At 39.9% G+C, this 15,163-nt stretch overlaps 1 protein-coding gene across 1 annotated transcript; it reads left to right on the top strand.

The window, feature by feature from the left end:
- The first annotated feature begins 5,347 nt into the window (after positions 1-5,347).
- On the top strand, positions 5,348-13,664 carry ZNF518A (zinc finger protein 518A). The gene is made up of 2 exons (XM_009958161.2): positions 5,348-5,385; positions 9,020-13,664. The coding sequence occupies exons 1-2, from the start codon at positions 5,348-5,350 to the stop codon at positions 13,647-13,649; spliced, it is 4,668 nt and encodes a 1,555-aa protein (XP_009956463.2). The 3' UTR covers positions 13,650-13,664.
- Positions 13,665-15,163: the final 1,499 nt, after the last annotated feature.

Genomic DNA, 15,163 nt, shown 5'->3' with positions numbered 1-15,163 from the left:
AATTTCTTTAACAAAGCACAGTGTACTTGAAACAATGCTTATATGAATGAGCTGCTTCTTGACTGTAAGAGAAGTTCCATATTTCTTCCTTGAAGATAAAACAGTACACTGTGAAAATAAGAAAATTACCATTTTATGAGAAACTGGTTCCTGATACACTAGATTATTGGCTTTGATGATCAAGTATTTTGCCATGTATGGTTACCTATATGTCACTGTCAGTAAGGTAAAATAAACACTTTAATTTCCACTCTGTATTTTTTCATGGTAAATAGCCTGGTTTTGTTCATTCGTTAAAACAGTAGGAAAACATAACAGTAAGGCTTCCTTTTCATTATATGTTATCTTATAAACATAGCAGTATTAATGCTGACACCTAATGGTATCGTTATTAATATCAGAACACCACTGAATTTTCATCACGGCTTTACCTGCACATCTATAGCAATATTGCAATAGTGAAAGAAGTCAATAATTTAGCTCTGTGGATTTCACGGTGCCAATCAGTCTTGGAGCTATCTAAACCACAATTGTTAAAATTGCAGGAATAAAAATCCAACTGAAAACAACTACGGCATTGGTAACACCTGTAGAAAGAAAAAGTAATTTAAATTTACGTTAGATTGAACAAGAAATGGGAGAGAACCAAGACTGAAAGTTGTCATAGATTAAAGAACTTTTTGAGATTTGGCTATTTTCCCTACACACGCCAACAAGTGTGAGTAACTCACAAATGTGAAAATCTAACTGAAATAATGTTTTCACTTTTAGCCAGGTATTTCTGCTTTGTAACTCAAATACTGAACACACTAACAGTAACACTTCATTATTGTTTCTAACTCAGAAAAAAACTCTTTCACGTCTGTGACTGAACTCAGTGATTTCAGGCAAATGCCTGAGCAACTTCACATTAAAAAGAAGTGTTTTTCTTTAAAAAATGGAGTTCCTCAGCTTCATTCGGTCATCCATACTTGACATAGACTTTTGAAAAGTGAATTATCTTGTTGTTTTTTTTTTTTTTTCCCAGAGTATTTCTAAGGAAATCCTTCAGTCAGTCTCAATTATTTGGTATGGATTCATTTATGATATAAGTAATTTCTGACAGTCCAGCAAATTATGAAATAAATTGATCCAATCCACTCTGCTATCCATAAATAAGCTGGATATCTAAATGAAACCAGGGATACAGTACTCCTGCTGTTTGTAAGACATCTATGTATTTGAGGAAAGCATTGAGTTTTCAAAACATCACACACAGAACTAGTAGCAACAATAATAAAAATTGCATTATGAAGGGTACTTATTTGCACTTTTTTGCCCTACCAATTTATAACAGCCTAATGCTAATGACATACATAATGGGAAGTCCTGTCATTGTTTGCTATTTCAGATACACAGAATAATGTGATGTAATGTGCACTGGGACAGAACAAATACCTTTAAAGCTTCCAAAATACTACATAGTTTATGTATGTTTCTGGAGACAATAGCCACTGCTCAGCAAAAAAAAATCCTGACTGCAGATATCAGAGCAATTTTTTGGGGTGAAAAGTAAAAACTGCCATGGGATATTTCATGTTTCACAGAATACAGACTGCCTTGAGGTCGAACATCTTTTTCATGGACCAAATTCAATTTATCTTCTGAAAAACAATGAAGGACTGGATTATTACATGGATTCAGTCCTTGATTTTTTAAGAATTTGGGAATTTAACAGTGATGTATACATACTGTGCCTATCCAGATGCACCATGTGTGATCTCTGTCTTCAGGAAAAAGAATACAAAGATATTCCAGTCCTCATGCAGCATTCATTGATCCTTGAAATAGAACAGTGTATGATGCCACTTTAAAGACATCACATTCTAAGGATAACATCAAAGTACTTAAAAATCTCTAAGTTTGCATTCATGTGCTCCATCAGAATTCATGCCTGATGCCACATGAGGTTCAACTGTCAGCATCAGGATACTCAGAAAATGCATGTGGCTCTCCAGTTCTGAACCGCTTGAGAAGACTCTGGTCTTAGTTGGGTTTCCTTGATGGCTTTCAGTTTAGTTTCTACTCTGAGCGTGGTAGGATGGCAGTTGTTGTATTCATCAGCCTTCTCTTCAGTGATATTACATGTGGTATGTGTGGATTCAAAAAGATCTATGAGGTACAAACTATGACTGTCATGTCATAGTTTATAAAGTGTTCCTAGTACTCATCCAAAATGGGAAAGTCGTAGACTATTACTTAGAAATTTTGGGGAGTTTTTGCAGATGGTGACTCTCATGACTAAAGAGCGCTTTCGTGAATGTTAGGAGGAACTCCTATACAATGTCAGCCTTTTTGGTGGGTTTGCCCATTGTTGTCATTTTTCATTGGATTGCCACCTTTCTTTTTTCCATATATTCCTATATAAATCTTAATCCCAATACAAATTTATTGTTACAACTGTGTTTTGATGTCATCTTTTTTGATTCCTCCTGTGCTACAAAGAATCTCAATGTATATGATAAAACAGACATTGGCCTTTCTTCATTCTTTATCTTGTTGGTGTTATCTCACTAATTTTCTTTCTCTTTTGTGCTTCACATCCATATGTGTTCTAAAGTTGAATTACGAAGTGACAAAATGCAGATCAAATATTTGTTTCTATCTTTATATATGAATTTGTTGGGATGAATAGTGGACAATACGATGTCGATTTTAATTTCAGATTAGGAATACTAGCATTCTAACACAAATTTGACATGGTAGCTGCATGTTAGATTGATGATTTTCAAAGGATAAATTTTTTCTGTTATTTTTTCTGACTCTAGGGCTGCAGACAGAACTATGCTGCTTCCCTTTATTTTTCTTCCACTGCAGTTGGAAGAAAATGCTCCAAAACACTATGGGTATGTATCTACAATCTTCACATCTGGCCATTTAGAAAAATGTAATAAATTAGATGCCAGAAGAAGGATTTGAAGATTTGCATGCAAAGCAGTATATTACTCTGCTTGCTTTTGGCACAGATCTTTTCATTTGGGTGTAGTAGAACCATCAATGATATAATTCTATTCCTGAAGATATTCTTTAGGGCCAAAAAACCCACCCCAAAATGGCTTCTAGTAATTTTCTTTTACAGTCCAGGACACAAGGGAAATAAAAGATGACAGTTTGAACAAAGAATTAAAATTATGTTCATGTTTGACAGATCTTTCTTACATGCACATACACGCAGCAACATTCTTCCTTGTTCCCAAATGTAATCACAAGTGAAAAGTGTATTTTTTAAACTTTGTTGCAACTAGTAAAATGTGACAAGGTTTCTGGAGAAAAATTTAGCTGATTTGCCCAGTTAAATAGCTCATGAGTTAATTTAAGCTTTTTCCTTTGGGAATGTAAAACTTTTTGCTTTAGATTTTTGAATGCTATTTCATATGTGGAGAGAAGCTTTCCTTTTCAATGACCTTTTTGTTCACAACTCATCTTCAGTGTCTATTTCTGCCATGGGCATTTGCCTTTTTTTGGCCATGGTACATCTGAATTTCCTACTTCACGTGTGCCTTCGCGCTCTTTGGTGGTCTTACTTTTGGTGATCTTCCATTAAAACTTAGCACAAATGTAAAAAGCACGCTACTACTAACAAGAGTATTTTATCCCTCTTCTAAGCAGCAATGATGTTGCGCCTCTGACAAGGCAAACATTTAGTTTGTAGTGATTTTCAGCTTTGATTGTTATTTTGAGCATATGAGAACACATCAACCAATCAAATCAACATAAAACATTCTAAATGCTTTCATTGCTGCCATCTTCTACAGCTAACTCCTATAGATGGTGTCTACACAGCTCAGCAAATCCTTGTCTAGGGTGGGCTACAAACAGCCCAAGCAACAACCTTTCTCTTTGGGTGTTTTACAACTGGCCATCAGCTCTTCCTGCCCAGATCCATTATCGTCCACGGGACTGCACACGCCCTTGGGCCGAGGGAAGGGCAAAACCATTGTAAGGTAATGACAGGCTGCACGGCCAGGCTGTACCTATGGCCCTGCCATGTGGCCAAGGCCCACCGCGGCAGCACGACGCGACCACCCGACCCTAGGCCTTCGGCCGGCGCCAGGCCGCGGTGACCCCGGGGAAGGGGCGCGGGGGACCTCGGCCCTCCCGCCGGGCGGCCCGCCATTGTGTTTCCCTCCCGCCCCCAGCCCCCGCGGCCACATCCAAAGAAGAGGAGGAACTGGTGGAGGAGGAGGAGGACAGCGGAGCCCGCCGGTGCCACCGCCTCGCCCGCCGGGGGGCGGTGGCGCCCCACCCCCTCCCCCCACCCCGCGCACTCCTCCGCCCTGGGCCTCGTCGGCCGCCGTCCCTCTCTCCCCAGGTGAACGCGTATCCCTCCGCCGCAGCCGTCCCTACCGCCGGGCTCGCAGCCCCACAGTCCCCGGATGGAAACTGTTATGGCCGCCAGGAGCGACTCGCCGGGTTATGGAGAGGGGCGAGGTAACTCCGCGAGGGGCGTCAGGCCGGGAAAGGGGGGTCCCCGCGCGGAGCGGGAGGGCGCGGCCCGGGGCGGGCTGCGGCGAAGAAGAGCGGGCAGGGGGTACGAGCCGCCGCGGGGCAGGAAGCCGCCCCATGGCAGGGCTGAGCCGTTAAATAGTCCGCGCCCCCCCGCCCCCTCCGGCCGCGGGAAGTTCGCGGGGCGGACGGGGCTGGTGGCGGGGAGGCCGGGGACCACGAGCAGCGCCCAGCCGCGGCGGGGAGCGGGCGGGAGTTCCTCGTGGCCGGCGCTGGGGCCGCGGCGGAGCTGTGTTCCTCCGCCGGGCTGCGCGGGGCCAGGCGAGGCGTTCGCGGGCAGCGTGGCGCCCCCCGGGGCCGTGCGGGCGCCCCGCGGAGGGCGGCCCGGCGGGGTGGGGGCAGCGTTGCCCGCCGGGGCTGCCCGAGGAGCCGGAGCCGGGTGGCTCCCAAAGAGAAGCTGGGGAGGGGAGGGGAGGCGCCCCGCTCGCCTCCAGCTCAGTTTCGGGGAGCGCCCGGCGCTGCGGTGGATCTCGCCGTGCGGCCCTGAGGCGGTAGCAGCCCCGGAGGCTCCCCCGCTGGGCCGGCGTCACCCACCCCTTCGTGTGTTGTCCCTGCTCTTACCTGCCACCTTGTCCTGGGGACGGCGGGACAGCCCGCGCCCTGGCCCCGCGTCCCGGCAAGCCCCGGCAGCGCCCTGTGGGACCGCTGCTCGTTAACGGCGGGGCCGGGAGCCCCGAGGGGACACGGGGGGCGACCCCCGGGCACCGCAAGTGTGAGCTGAGAAGGCGGTTGGTTGCCGGTACCCCTGTATCATATCACCGAAGCGTTGAGCTGCTGGTTTCCTAAACGGCAAATTTGCTGTATGGCGTGGGTGTTCGTGTTAGCTTTGCAAGTGATTTGGTAATTTATTTGTTTTTTCATATTTTATTTTTACAAAAGCAGCGTTTTGCTGTGTTAGGGAGATTGTATCTGACCTCCAGAAGCTCTAGCTGTATGGGTTCCCGAAGTTCTAGTTCTGTAAGTTCCTCCATGTGTCCGGGTCTTTGTAGAGATGAAGGCAGCACTCTAAATTTGCAGGCACATGCAGGATGGGACCAAGCGTGGAAAATACTTTAGCATAGGGGTTTGCTTTTTAATGAAATTTAATTGAGTGTAAAAAATTTTTTACAAAAGTCTTGAAAATACTGCCTGCCTGCATATGTGTTTTGAATTTCTGTTTTTTTTTGTTCTAAATGGAAAAACTGTAAAAGGTACCTAATTTAGCAGTGTCTTACTCCTATCTCTCTCACTAGATTAAAGTATATAGCTAAAACTTTTTAAAACTTTTTTGCGTGTACTTTTTTAAAACAAAATACTGACATATTGGACATTTTTGGGGGAAGAAAATTGAGGCTTAGAGCCTCAAGTGGCTACTTGTACTTGCGCTTAGTGGTTTCTTGCTTTTTCTTTTTTTTTTTTTTTTGAGAGCGAGTTAACTGGCTCATGCTTATATATTTTCAGAGTTTGTTTTCATTATATCTGCTTTATAAGCTACTTACTTGTTTAAAATATTGTGAAGGTAGTATTTCACCTCCTAGGCTTTTGCAGAACTTTCTAGAAAATTATAATTAGGTCTTTGGTATAGAATTTATTATGACTTTTGATAAGTGTTTTTTTGACTTCAAGTTAAAATTTGCTGAACTGAGGTACTAGTTACTTCCTGTCTTGTTTTTAAGTTACTGTATATTTATGCTTACCAGTGATGCAGTGACAAAGCTAAGGTTAAAATAGGCCTTGTTAGGAGGAGTTTGCTAGCAATTTTTAATCCCACTCGTTAATTTGGAAGTTATATTGTATTTGATGGTGTTCTTTGGGAGAGAACATAGTATGTATTTACAGTTTTTCTGTCTTCAATGTATTAAAAGTGCACATAATGTAAAATTGTAATGGATTTGTACTTTTTAGCTTGTTCTTTCAGTTATGATTGTATTTACACATTTTAAAATACCTTTTCTTTTGTTTCCAGACCTTTTTTCAGTATTTCTCCTGACTGTGGCCTTTTCTGAGTCTTGCATATTTACCTCTTCTATGTGTATGGAAAAACGTTAAAAAGGGTGTTGAAGAATTGAAGTCAAGTCTTTTCTTAATGTGTAAGTCTGACATCTTCTTTGATAATGTGCTTTTAATGATCCCTGGGATTTTTTTTTTAACTAGTGGGTTCTTTCTAGTAAAAATTTTTTGTTGTGTGGCAGGTGCTTGTCAATAGTTGCACATTACCCAATAATAACAAAGCTAAATTGTAATTTGTGTGGTTAGTTAGTTAAAGGAGATCTCAAATCAGGTTTGGATATACCCAACTGAGGCTCTTTGCCAAACATAAACGTTTTATCCAGTTAGTGAAATGCTGCCCAATTGAGGACCCTATTGGCCCTTTGTTAAAAGCCTGAGGCTGCTCCTTTGAAGCATGCTTTATCCACTGCTGATTTTTGTAGTGTTAATTGCACACGTATTTCAGGTTTCAGTATTTCTCAGTATAACACTTTAATCTGAATGATAGGCAGCTACTGTCAGGATGATGTGTTGCATCATGCAACCTGTAATCTTCATGTGTTGCATCTGTGTATTAAAATAGTTCTTCAAGCAAACAAGCCCAGGTCATTTTTAGTTACTTATTTATGTGGGAGTTCAGCTTGCTCCTGTTCAACTGAGGGATTTACCATTGACAAGAGAAAGCATTATAATATAGTATTCTCTTGGTGAAAATGGAGTGTAGTTTAGGTGAGTTGTTCACTGTTGAAGGCTCAAAGTAGAGTAATATCCCATGTATTATCCCATGTCATATCCTTACTTTCTGCTGTGTGGAAGATGGGAAATGTGTCATTGCGTTTAAAAAAAAAAAAAAAATCCTGTACCTAAAGTGTTTTAGGTCTGTGTTGCTTATTATTTTCAATATTTGTGCAGAAATGGTAATGTCTTTTCCAAAGGAATCCAATAAAGCATATGCTTAAAAAAAATAGGTTTTGCTTTTCTTGTTACATGATAAATGAACATGGCCCTGAAAATTTTTCAGGCTCCGTTTTCTTTGTCAGGTATTTACATGTCTAATGCTAGGTACTTCCTTCTCACACGACTATGGGAAAATATTTGGAAGACCTTAATGGTGATGCTTATGATGGCCTGGAGCTCTAGAAGCAGCTCTTGCACTTAATCACAATGAGGGAGAGGTTGTGATCATTCTTTCAGTTTGAATGTGAAGAAATAGGATGATCTAATAAGTTCCAACTCTGTGTTGCTTCGGGGTGGGCAGGAGAATAGTGGAGAGAGAGCTGCTGATCAGATTTCCGCTAAAACTGTACTAACTTTTACTAGTAAAGAAGAAAGTGATGTTGTGACTTCTACTATGGAAAAAGTTTTTAGGAAAAAGTTGTTACATGCTAGTGAAGAAACAGCTCTTCCTTTTCAGTTTCACTTTTCAAAATCCAAGTTATTTTTCCTGCTCTTCAGTTCTGCTGATTTTATGTTGACATGTGGGAGTGTTGTTCGAGCATAGGCTTGAGCTGCTGTAAATTCAGTGCAGCCTGTAATGGAAACACTGACATTAAGTCTGTAGCTAGACAGTGGTGCTGACCATTACCTATTCGAGACTCCTAATCCATAGAGGAGTACTGTTGTCAACATACACGTGTGCCGAAAGGATTAACCTACACCCAGGAACATAATGAGAAACCAGAGTTAAGTTTGATCTGTTGACTTCTTCAGACTTATGTGATACTAAAGGTAGGCATGCCAAAAATTTGTTGTAGGTGAGCGTGGTGGGTTTTGTGGTGTTGATAATCTCTCCATTGGTGAAGTAGATCTCTTGTCAGATTTTGATTTTATTTTTTTTTTCTTTTTAAGCACAATAGTTAGCTGCTAATAGAGTAGCAGACTTGAGTAATGAAAATGTTAACTCCTGCTGAATTTGACTTGGTTTTAGTACTTCAGCTAGGTTCGGTTGGTGATCCATGCCAGAGGAGGTACTGTGTTTATATTTGCTTGAAAACCTGAATGAGTAATAAGTGCTAGCTTCATTTTAAAAAAGCAGCCTTTGGGATTTCTCATGCTTACAGTTGTCTTGGTGGGAGAGAACAAAAAATTTGATGGCGTGGAATTTCAGTGTTTTCATCTTTCAGTAGATGCTGTTCTTTAAAGGTTACTTTTCAAGATTTTTGTATATTTTGTAGAAAAAAACCCAGCCCAACAACAAATGAACAAACAAAAAAAGGTTAGTGTGTTGTCTCAGGTTTTGCCTTATCCTTTCTTCTCCCAAATACTATTATGAAAACCAACAACGTCCAAGTTGTATTTATTAATGAATTGTAATGACTGTTCTAATTGCATTAGTTTTAAAAGTAATATTTGGTTTGTTTTCTCATTTCAGGAGAATAAAATGGAGAAGTTCTAGAACCTTGAGAATAATTTGGCGCACTGGTTTTGTTTGCTGCAGGAGCTAAGACTAATCTCAAGAATTCACTTAAAAGGAAAACCTCAAATCATGCCATCTGAAAACGAACAGGTTTTTTTGTGATAAAAATCAAATCAATTTGTTAAAACACAATTCTGCAAATAATTTTTCTACAGATAGTACTTTGGAAAAAGCACTTGTGAATGATCCTTTAAGGATGATGACTCAACCAGCAATTTTAGATATCAATTTCTCTTATGAACTAAAAAATGTGAAGATTGATTTACCCAAGGTGAATATTCCAAATGAAGTATTAATGAAACATGAAGTTGATAGATTTAGAAAACTCTTTCAGTGTAAACAGCAAACAGCAAGGAAGTCCTTAAGTCTAGAGAAAATAAATGGAAACAATCCTGATTGTTCAGAGGGAAGCCACTTGCAAAATAAACCAGAAGTGCAATTTGAAGAAGGGTTGAAAACTACAGCGAAGGTACTGAATTTCACTTGTACGAAATGCAGGGATAACATTAGATACAGCCCAAATGATCTACAGAAACATTTTCAGCTGTTACACTATGGCGAGTTGCCTTTGTATCCTTGTGAGATGTGTAACTTCTCAGCTAATGACTTCCAGTCATTCAAACAGCATAGACGCACCCATCGTAGCACTTTAGTAAAATGTGAGCTCTGTAATGATGAGCATATGTACACTTTGTTGGATTTGACAAAACACTTCACATCAAAGCATTGTGTAAACGGTCACTTTCAATGTGAAAAATGTGGGTTTTCTACCCAGGATGTGGGCACATTTGTTCAGCACATTCACAGACATAATGAGATTCCATATAAATGTGGAAAATGCCATCACATAAGCTTTACGAAAGAGGACTTCCAGAAACATCTTGTTGTTCATAACAGTATGTTTCCCTTTGGTTGTCAATATTGCAGTTACAGGACACCACGGAAAGATTATCTTTTAAAACACATCATAGCTTTGCATAGAGACCACTTATATGCAAAAGAAAAACTGGAAAAGGATAAATGTGAAAAAAGAATAGTGAAGACGCCAGCAGGACTGAAGCTTGTGTTAAGAAGGTATAAAATGGGAGCATCAAAAAAAGCACTCTGGAGACGGAAAAAAATAAGCAGTGGAAGTGACAAAACGGGAGAAAATAATGCACAAGTACTAAGAAGTGTGAATAAAATTCAGACAAAAGCTGAGGAGCTGAACCAGTGCATGAGAGATGTGGAAGCAAATGAAGAAAAAGATCAAATGACATATACAGAAAAGCGTAATTTCACAGGTGGAATGTTCTCTGCTACTACTGCACAGTACAATAAAGCAGATGATGGAACAAGTTACAGCCTGGGATTATTGAAAAATGCTGTTCATGGGCCAACAGTATTGATGGTCAAAAACAATAAAATATCTGTTCCAGCAAATTACAGTGCTAAATTTATGGGATTTAAAATGGTGGATGGAAAACAACATATTGTTATAAAATTACTACCTACAAGTAAGCAAAACGTACATTTGTTGGGTCAGAAAGCTGATCCTATTAAAGATGGTTCTGCGACTTCTTTGCTACAGACTGCCGATCCCTGTGGCTTGTCTTCAGGTGCTATACCACATGTAACTGATCAGTCGACCTTAAAGAACAATTCTGTTCACCCATTAACCTCCCCTCCATTTTCTTGTTCTGCTCCTCATTCAGGAAGAACAAAAGTGGAAAAACAAAATAATTCCTTATTGTATGGTAGGAGTGTTTCTCAAACTGTAGCACCTTCTAATGTAGCTGTAGGAAAAAGTTTGAATTTTTTGCCAATGAAGTTGGGCTCAACTGTACCTCCGTGTGATGAGGTGACAAAAGTTGGAACGCGAAGTAATATCCCATGGGGAAGCTATAGTCCTCCAAGTCATTCTCAGGTATTACCACCCACTATTCCAAATACGCTTCACTATGACCCTATGAAAATGCCCTTCTTTCCTGAACTGAAAATACAAAATGGTGGCCTGAGTAATAGTAGTGGAACTAATAATCTCTGTTATCCAACTTCGGTGGATTCTTCTAATGAAGGGTTGCTGTCTTTTCACAACTATTCCAAAATGAACACTTCAGATAATCCATGTAGCATTTGGATGTCAACAGATGACAGATACAAGGAATTTGTATCTAGCAAAACAGTTTCTTTTCAAAACAGTAGGAGAAGTGAATCTGTATCTTCATATTCAGGGTTGATGAAAGGCTTAAAACCAGAGAAAGTTGTGTTGGCTCAACCAAATATTAATAAAACTTGTGGACACATAAACACTAAGAATAACTCCGTGTCTTCTAAAAGCCAATCTGAATGTGTTGTTGACAGCGAGTGTTTTATGGAGGACCAGCATAATGGCCAGCAGTATTTGGACGCTAACATACATCAAGGCTTTGAGAACGTAGCTGAGAAATTCCAAGAAAATGCCTCCGATTGTGTTAACTCGGTCTTAATGCCTAAAATCACATCTGTTTTCTCATTGCAGAGTGAACAGGCAGCTAATTATTTATCGCCTGAAATAAACCAGTTACTGCAAGATGTGTTAAAAGTGAAAGCAACTACTCAGCAAGAATCCCACAGCAAGTCAAATAACTGCGTAAAACTTCATTCTGACAAGCTGCTTTCTGGTCACGAGACAGGGAATAAAGCCTTTACACATTTAAAAAGCTCAGCAACTGCATGTGGTTTTCAGAGGCCTTCCTCTAATGTAGGCTTTCATTTATATAGGGGAGAGTTGAACACAAGATACAGCACAAATGAAGGTACACATTGTGGGAGGGAAAGACAGACGCCCAGAACGTTTGATTCACAGGGAATGGATAAATTATCCAGAACTCCAGGTGTTAGTACGTTGCTAAAAACTTGTACAGATGCAATCGTAACACAGCAGTTAGTAAAAGATAAAATACCGTCTGCAAGCCCAAGTCCTAGCAGCTTTTCACCAGTTCTTCAGGAACAGAAGAAAACCCTTTTGGTTCAGTCCCCTCCATCAGGGTTTTTTGTTCCTTTGCACCTTGCTAACCAACCCGGACTACAGGTGGTTTCAGGAAAACCTCTTCCATCAACCAGTTCGTCAGATGGGCATGTGACTAAAGGTGTACCTGCATCTTTTCTTTTAAATAAAGGACCTGGAATGATTTTGACTTTTAGCGGGGCAATTGGAACAGTTGCAAATGTCACTAGTGATAGTTCTCAGGTTTTAGGGAGAGTTGCATCCAGAGAATATGGTAAAATAACCATACCAGCTTCAAAAGTTGAGGGGAAAAATGACAGTTTCAGAAGTGTAAGAAGTTCCTGTAATAGGACAGTGTGTTGTACAGCAAATGACACATTGAATAGCATGCCATTCAAAGGACCTGTTGTAATTACAAACTCATCGGAGTCATCTGTGAAAGGAATTTCTTCTATGGAAGTGTTATCAGAGCATCGGGATGCTCTCTTTGGTTCCTTGGAGTCAGGAAGCCAACAGGAAACTAAACAGAAACAACATGTTTATGCACTTTTGCCTGATGGACAGCAGGCAGTTTTTTTGAAATGTATGACACCAAACAAGCCTGTAGTTCATAAACATAGTGTTTTTCAGGATAATGCTCATTATCAAAATTGTCAACCAAAGAAAACTGGAGCCATGCATCAAAAGCTTTTGCTGAAAATTAAGACTTCTACTTCAGATATGCTGACTGATAGCAATCAGTCAGTAAGCAACTCGGTGCCCTCACTACAGTTGGATAACTTGCAGTCCCTTACTCCTGCACTAGCACAGAAACAAACTAATCTTACTTCTAATGATGCCTTAATCTTACCAGGTAGGTTAATGCCAGCAAATGCCTCTTTGGCAAGCTCTAATCCAGCATGTTGTGTTCCTCCTGTAGAACCTGTTTATTCTACTAAGTCTGCAGGGACACCGTTACAAAAAGGTTCTACTGAGAGTACACAAGTAATAACTGCTAACAACAGGAATAACTTTGGTAGTCAAAAGTCCACATGGAGCACCCGCAACAGAACCGTGAAAGTGAAACCTCGTTTAAAACAAACTGGGTCGAAAAGTTCAGAAGCTGGGGGTGTGCAAAAAACCAAGAATTTCAAACGGAAAAGTAAGGGTAATTGCCCAGAACCTCCAAGAAAGAAGGTAATGCTGCACAGAAAGTGTAAGGAAAAGAATCAAGCTCAAGTTAGTGAATCAGGTGGCCCTTACAAACCAAGGGCATCGAAAGAAACTGTGAGGACTTTGAAATTACTTCCTTTTAGTTCTAAACAGCTTGTAAAATGCCCTCGGAGAAATCAACCAGTTGTTGTGCTTAACCATCCTGATGCAGATGTTCCAGAAGTTGTAAATGTAATGAGAACCATTGCTAAATTTAAGGGGCATGTTCTTAAGGTTTCTTTGTCAAAAAGAACTATTGAAGCGCTTCTGCGGCCAGCCTTCTGCAATCATTTGGATGTAACTACTGATGATCTTTCTCAAAAGAGGTACAGGACAATAAAACCTATTAGCCCTGTAAAAGAAAGATTTGTCTTAAAATTGACACTGAAAAAGACTAGCAAAAACAATTATCAGATTGTGAAAACTACCTCTGATAATACCTTGAAAGCTAAGTTTAGCTGCTGGTTTTGTGGTAGAATATTTGACAATCAGGATAATTGGGTAGGACATGGACAGAGGCATCTGATGGAGGCTACACGAGATTGGAATTCCTTAATATAATGATGACCAGTGAAGAAAATCATACGTTACAGTTTTTTAAAAAAAGAATTGATTGAATTAGGATATACAAGTAATTTTGTTTTGTATTTCAGTATTGTAACTGAAATTTAAAAATGATGCAAAGTGCTTGTGTTCTAAAAGGAAGAACAGATTCTGTATTGCCATTAAGCTTTGAGATAGATCAAGGAGCTTTGTGGTTCAGATAACTTGTAACTAACTGCAAATACAATTCCATAAAATACATATTATTTTTTGTTACTACTATCATGTCCTATATTTTTATTCTATAGAATGAGTCTTCAGGGCTTTTGTTCTGTACATATTTAAGAAAACCCTAAACATGTAAATATTTTTATACTTGTCAGTTATTTGGTATAATTCTTGCACAGAAATTGCGCCCCCCCCGCCCCATTTTTCAGTTCTGTGCATGCACTACTAAAACCAATTTTTAAAATTTTTTCAACTACACACAGCTGTTATCCTGGGATTTTTGTTATTCACTTGTTAGCTCTTGATTTTGTTTTTCAGGGATTGAACACTATTGTTAGCAAGTGCCTAAAAGATGTGAAGCAGTTTACATTATGTCAACTGTGTAACCATAGGTCCATATAGGGCCATTTCCCCAATAGTTTCATTTAAACAAAGCCATACGTGAATGCTTTAAGCTATATTGCTATGCACATGACACTTGTACTATTTCTGTGCAGTTTGTCTACTTTCTTAGTGAAGTATTTTTCATATAAATTAATAAAACATGTTGCGACTGTGTTAATACAGCGAGCCTGAGAGTGGAATCAGTTGAAAATATACAGTATATATATTCATAATGTATATGGTGTTTAAAAATGGTGAACATTCCTAATCTGTATTGACTCTGTCACTATTAAATTTGCTATAACTTGTGTTTACAGCATATGACTGTGAGCATTTATAGAAAATACTTCTATTTTGTTTTATACTATGTCTGCCACAAACCCTATAGGAAGGCCAGGGTATGGTGAAGTGCAAAGAACCATTTCAGGCCTGTAACTGCATTACAGTTTTATTCCAGGTGGATGTAATTTATCACCATAATAACTAAATAGTATTTTCTACTATTGCTTATTCAGATGAATTGCCTTTTAGGGTACCAGGGGTTTGGCAAAACCCAGGCTTGGGTTATTCCTCCCTCATTTTACCAGTCAGTAGGGTAGTATTCCTAGGAACCTGCTTGCTTCCTACTTACAGTTCTAGGGATAGTGATGAAGGGAGAATATGCTTCACATTTCCTAATGTTTATGAGAGGGTATGTAAGCAAAAGACCTTATCTTATCCATAGTGACTGAGGGTATACAAATGAAGGTCCTTATTATCCACAGTAATTACTATGTTTAAAGGCTTTGTCCTCCAGATTCTTAATGAACCTGGAGGCTAGATCCAGTCTTTAGTGGGAGGGTCCTTACCATATGGCACCTTTTGCCCAAGTAATGGAAGATTACATCTTAGGTGTGTAAGTCAGTCAGCTTCCCAAAGTA

The sequence above is a fragment of the Leptosomus discolor genome, chromosome 6 (assembly GCF_034619465.1).
Source record: "Leptosomus discolor isolate bLepDis1 chromosome 6, bLepDis1.hap2, whole genome shotgun sequence".
Classification (NCBI taxonomy): Eukaryota; Metazoa; Chordata; class Aves; order Leptosomiformes; family Leptosomidae; genus Leptosomus; species Leptosomus discolor.
This window is presented reverse-complemented; position numbering and strand designations above follow the sequence as displayed.

Coding starts and splice junctions, on each gene's coding strand:
- ZNF518A (XM_009958161.2), top strand. CDS start 5,348: ATGGCGTGGGTGTTCGTGTTAGCTTTGCAAGTGATTTG. Junction 5,386..9,019: donor TTAGCTTTGCAAGTGATTTG/GTAATTTATTTG, acceptor GAAAACGAACAG/GTTTTTTTGTGATAAAAATC.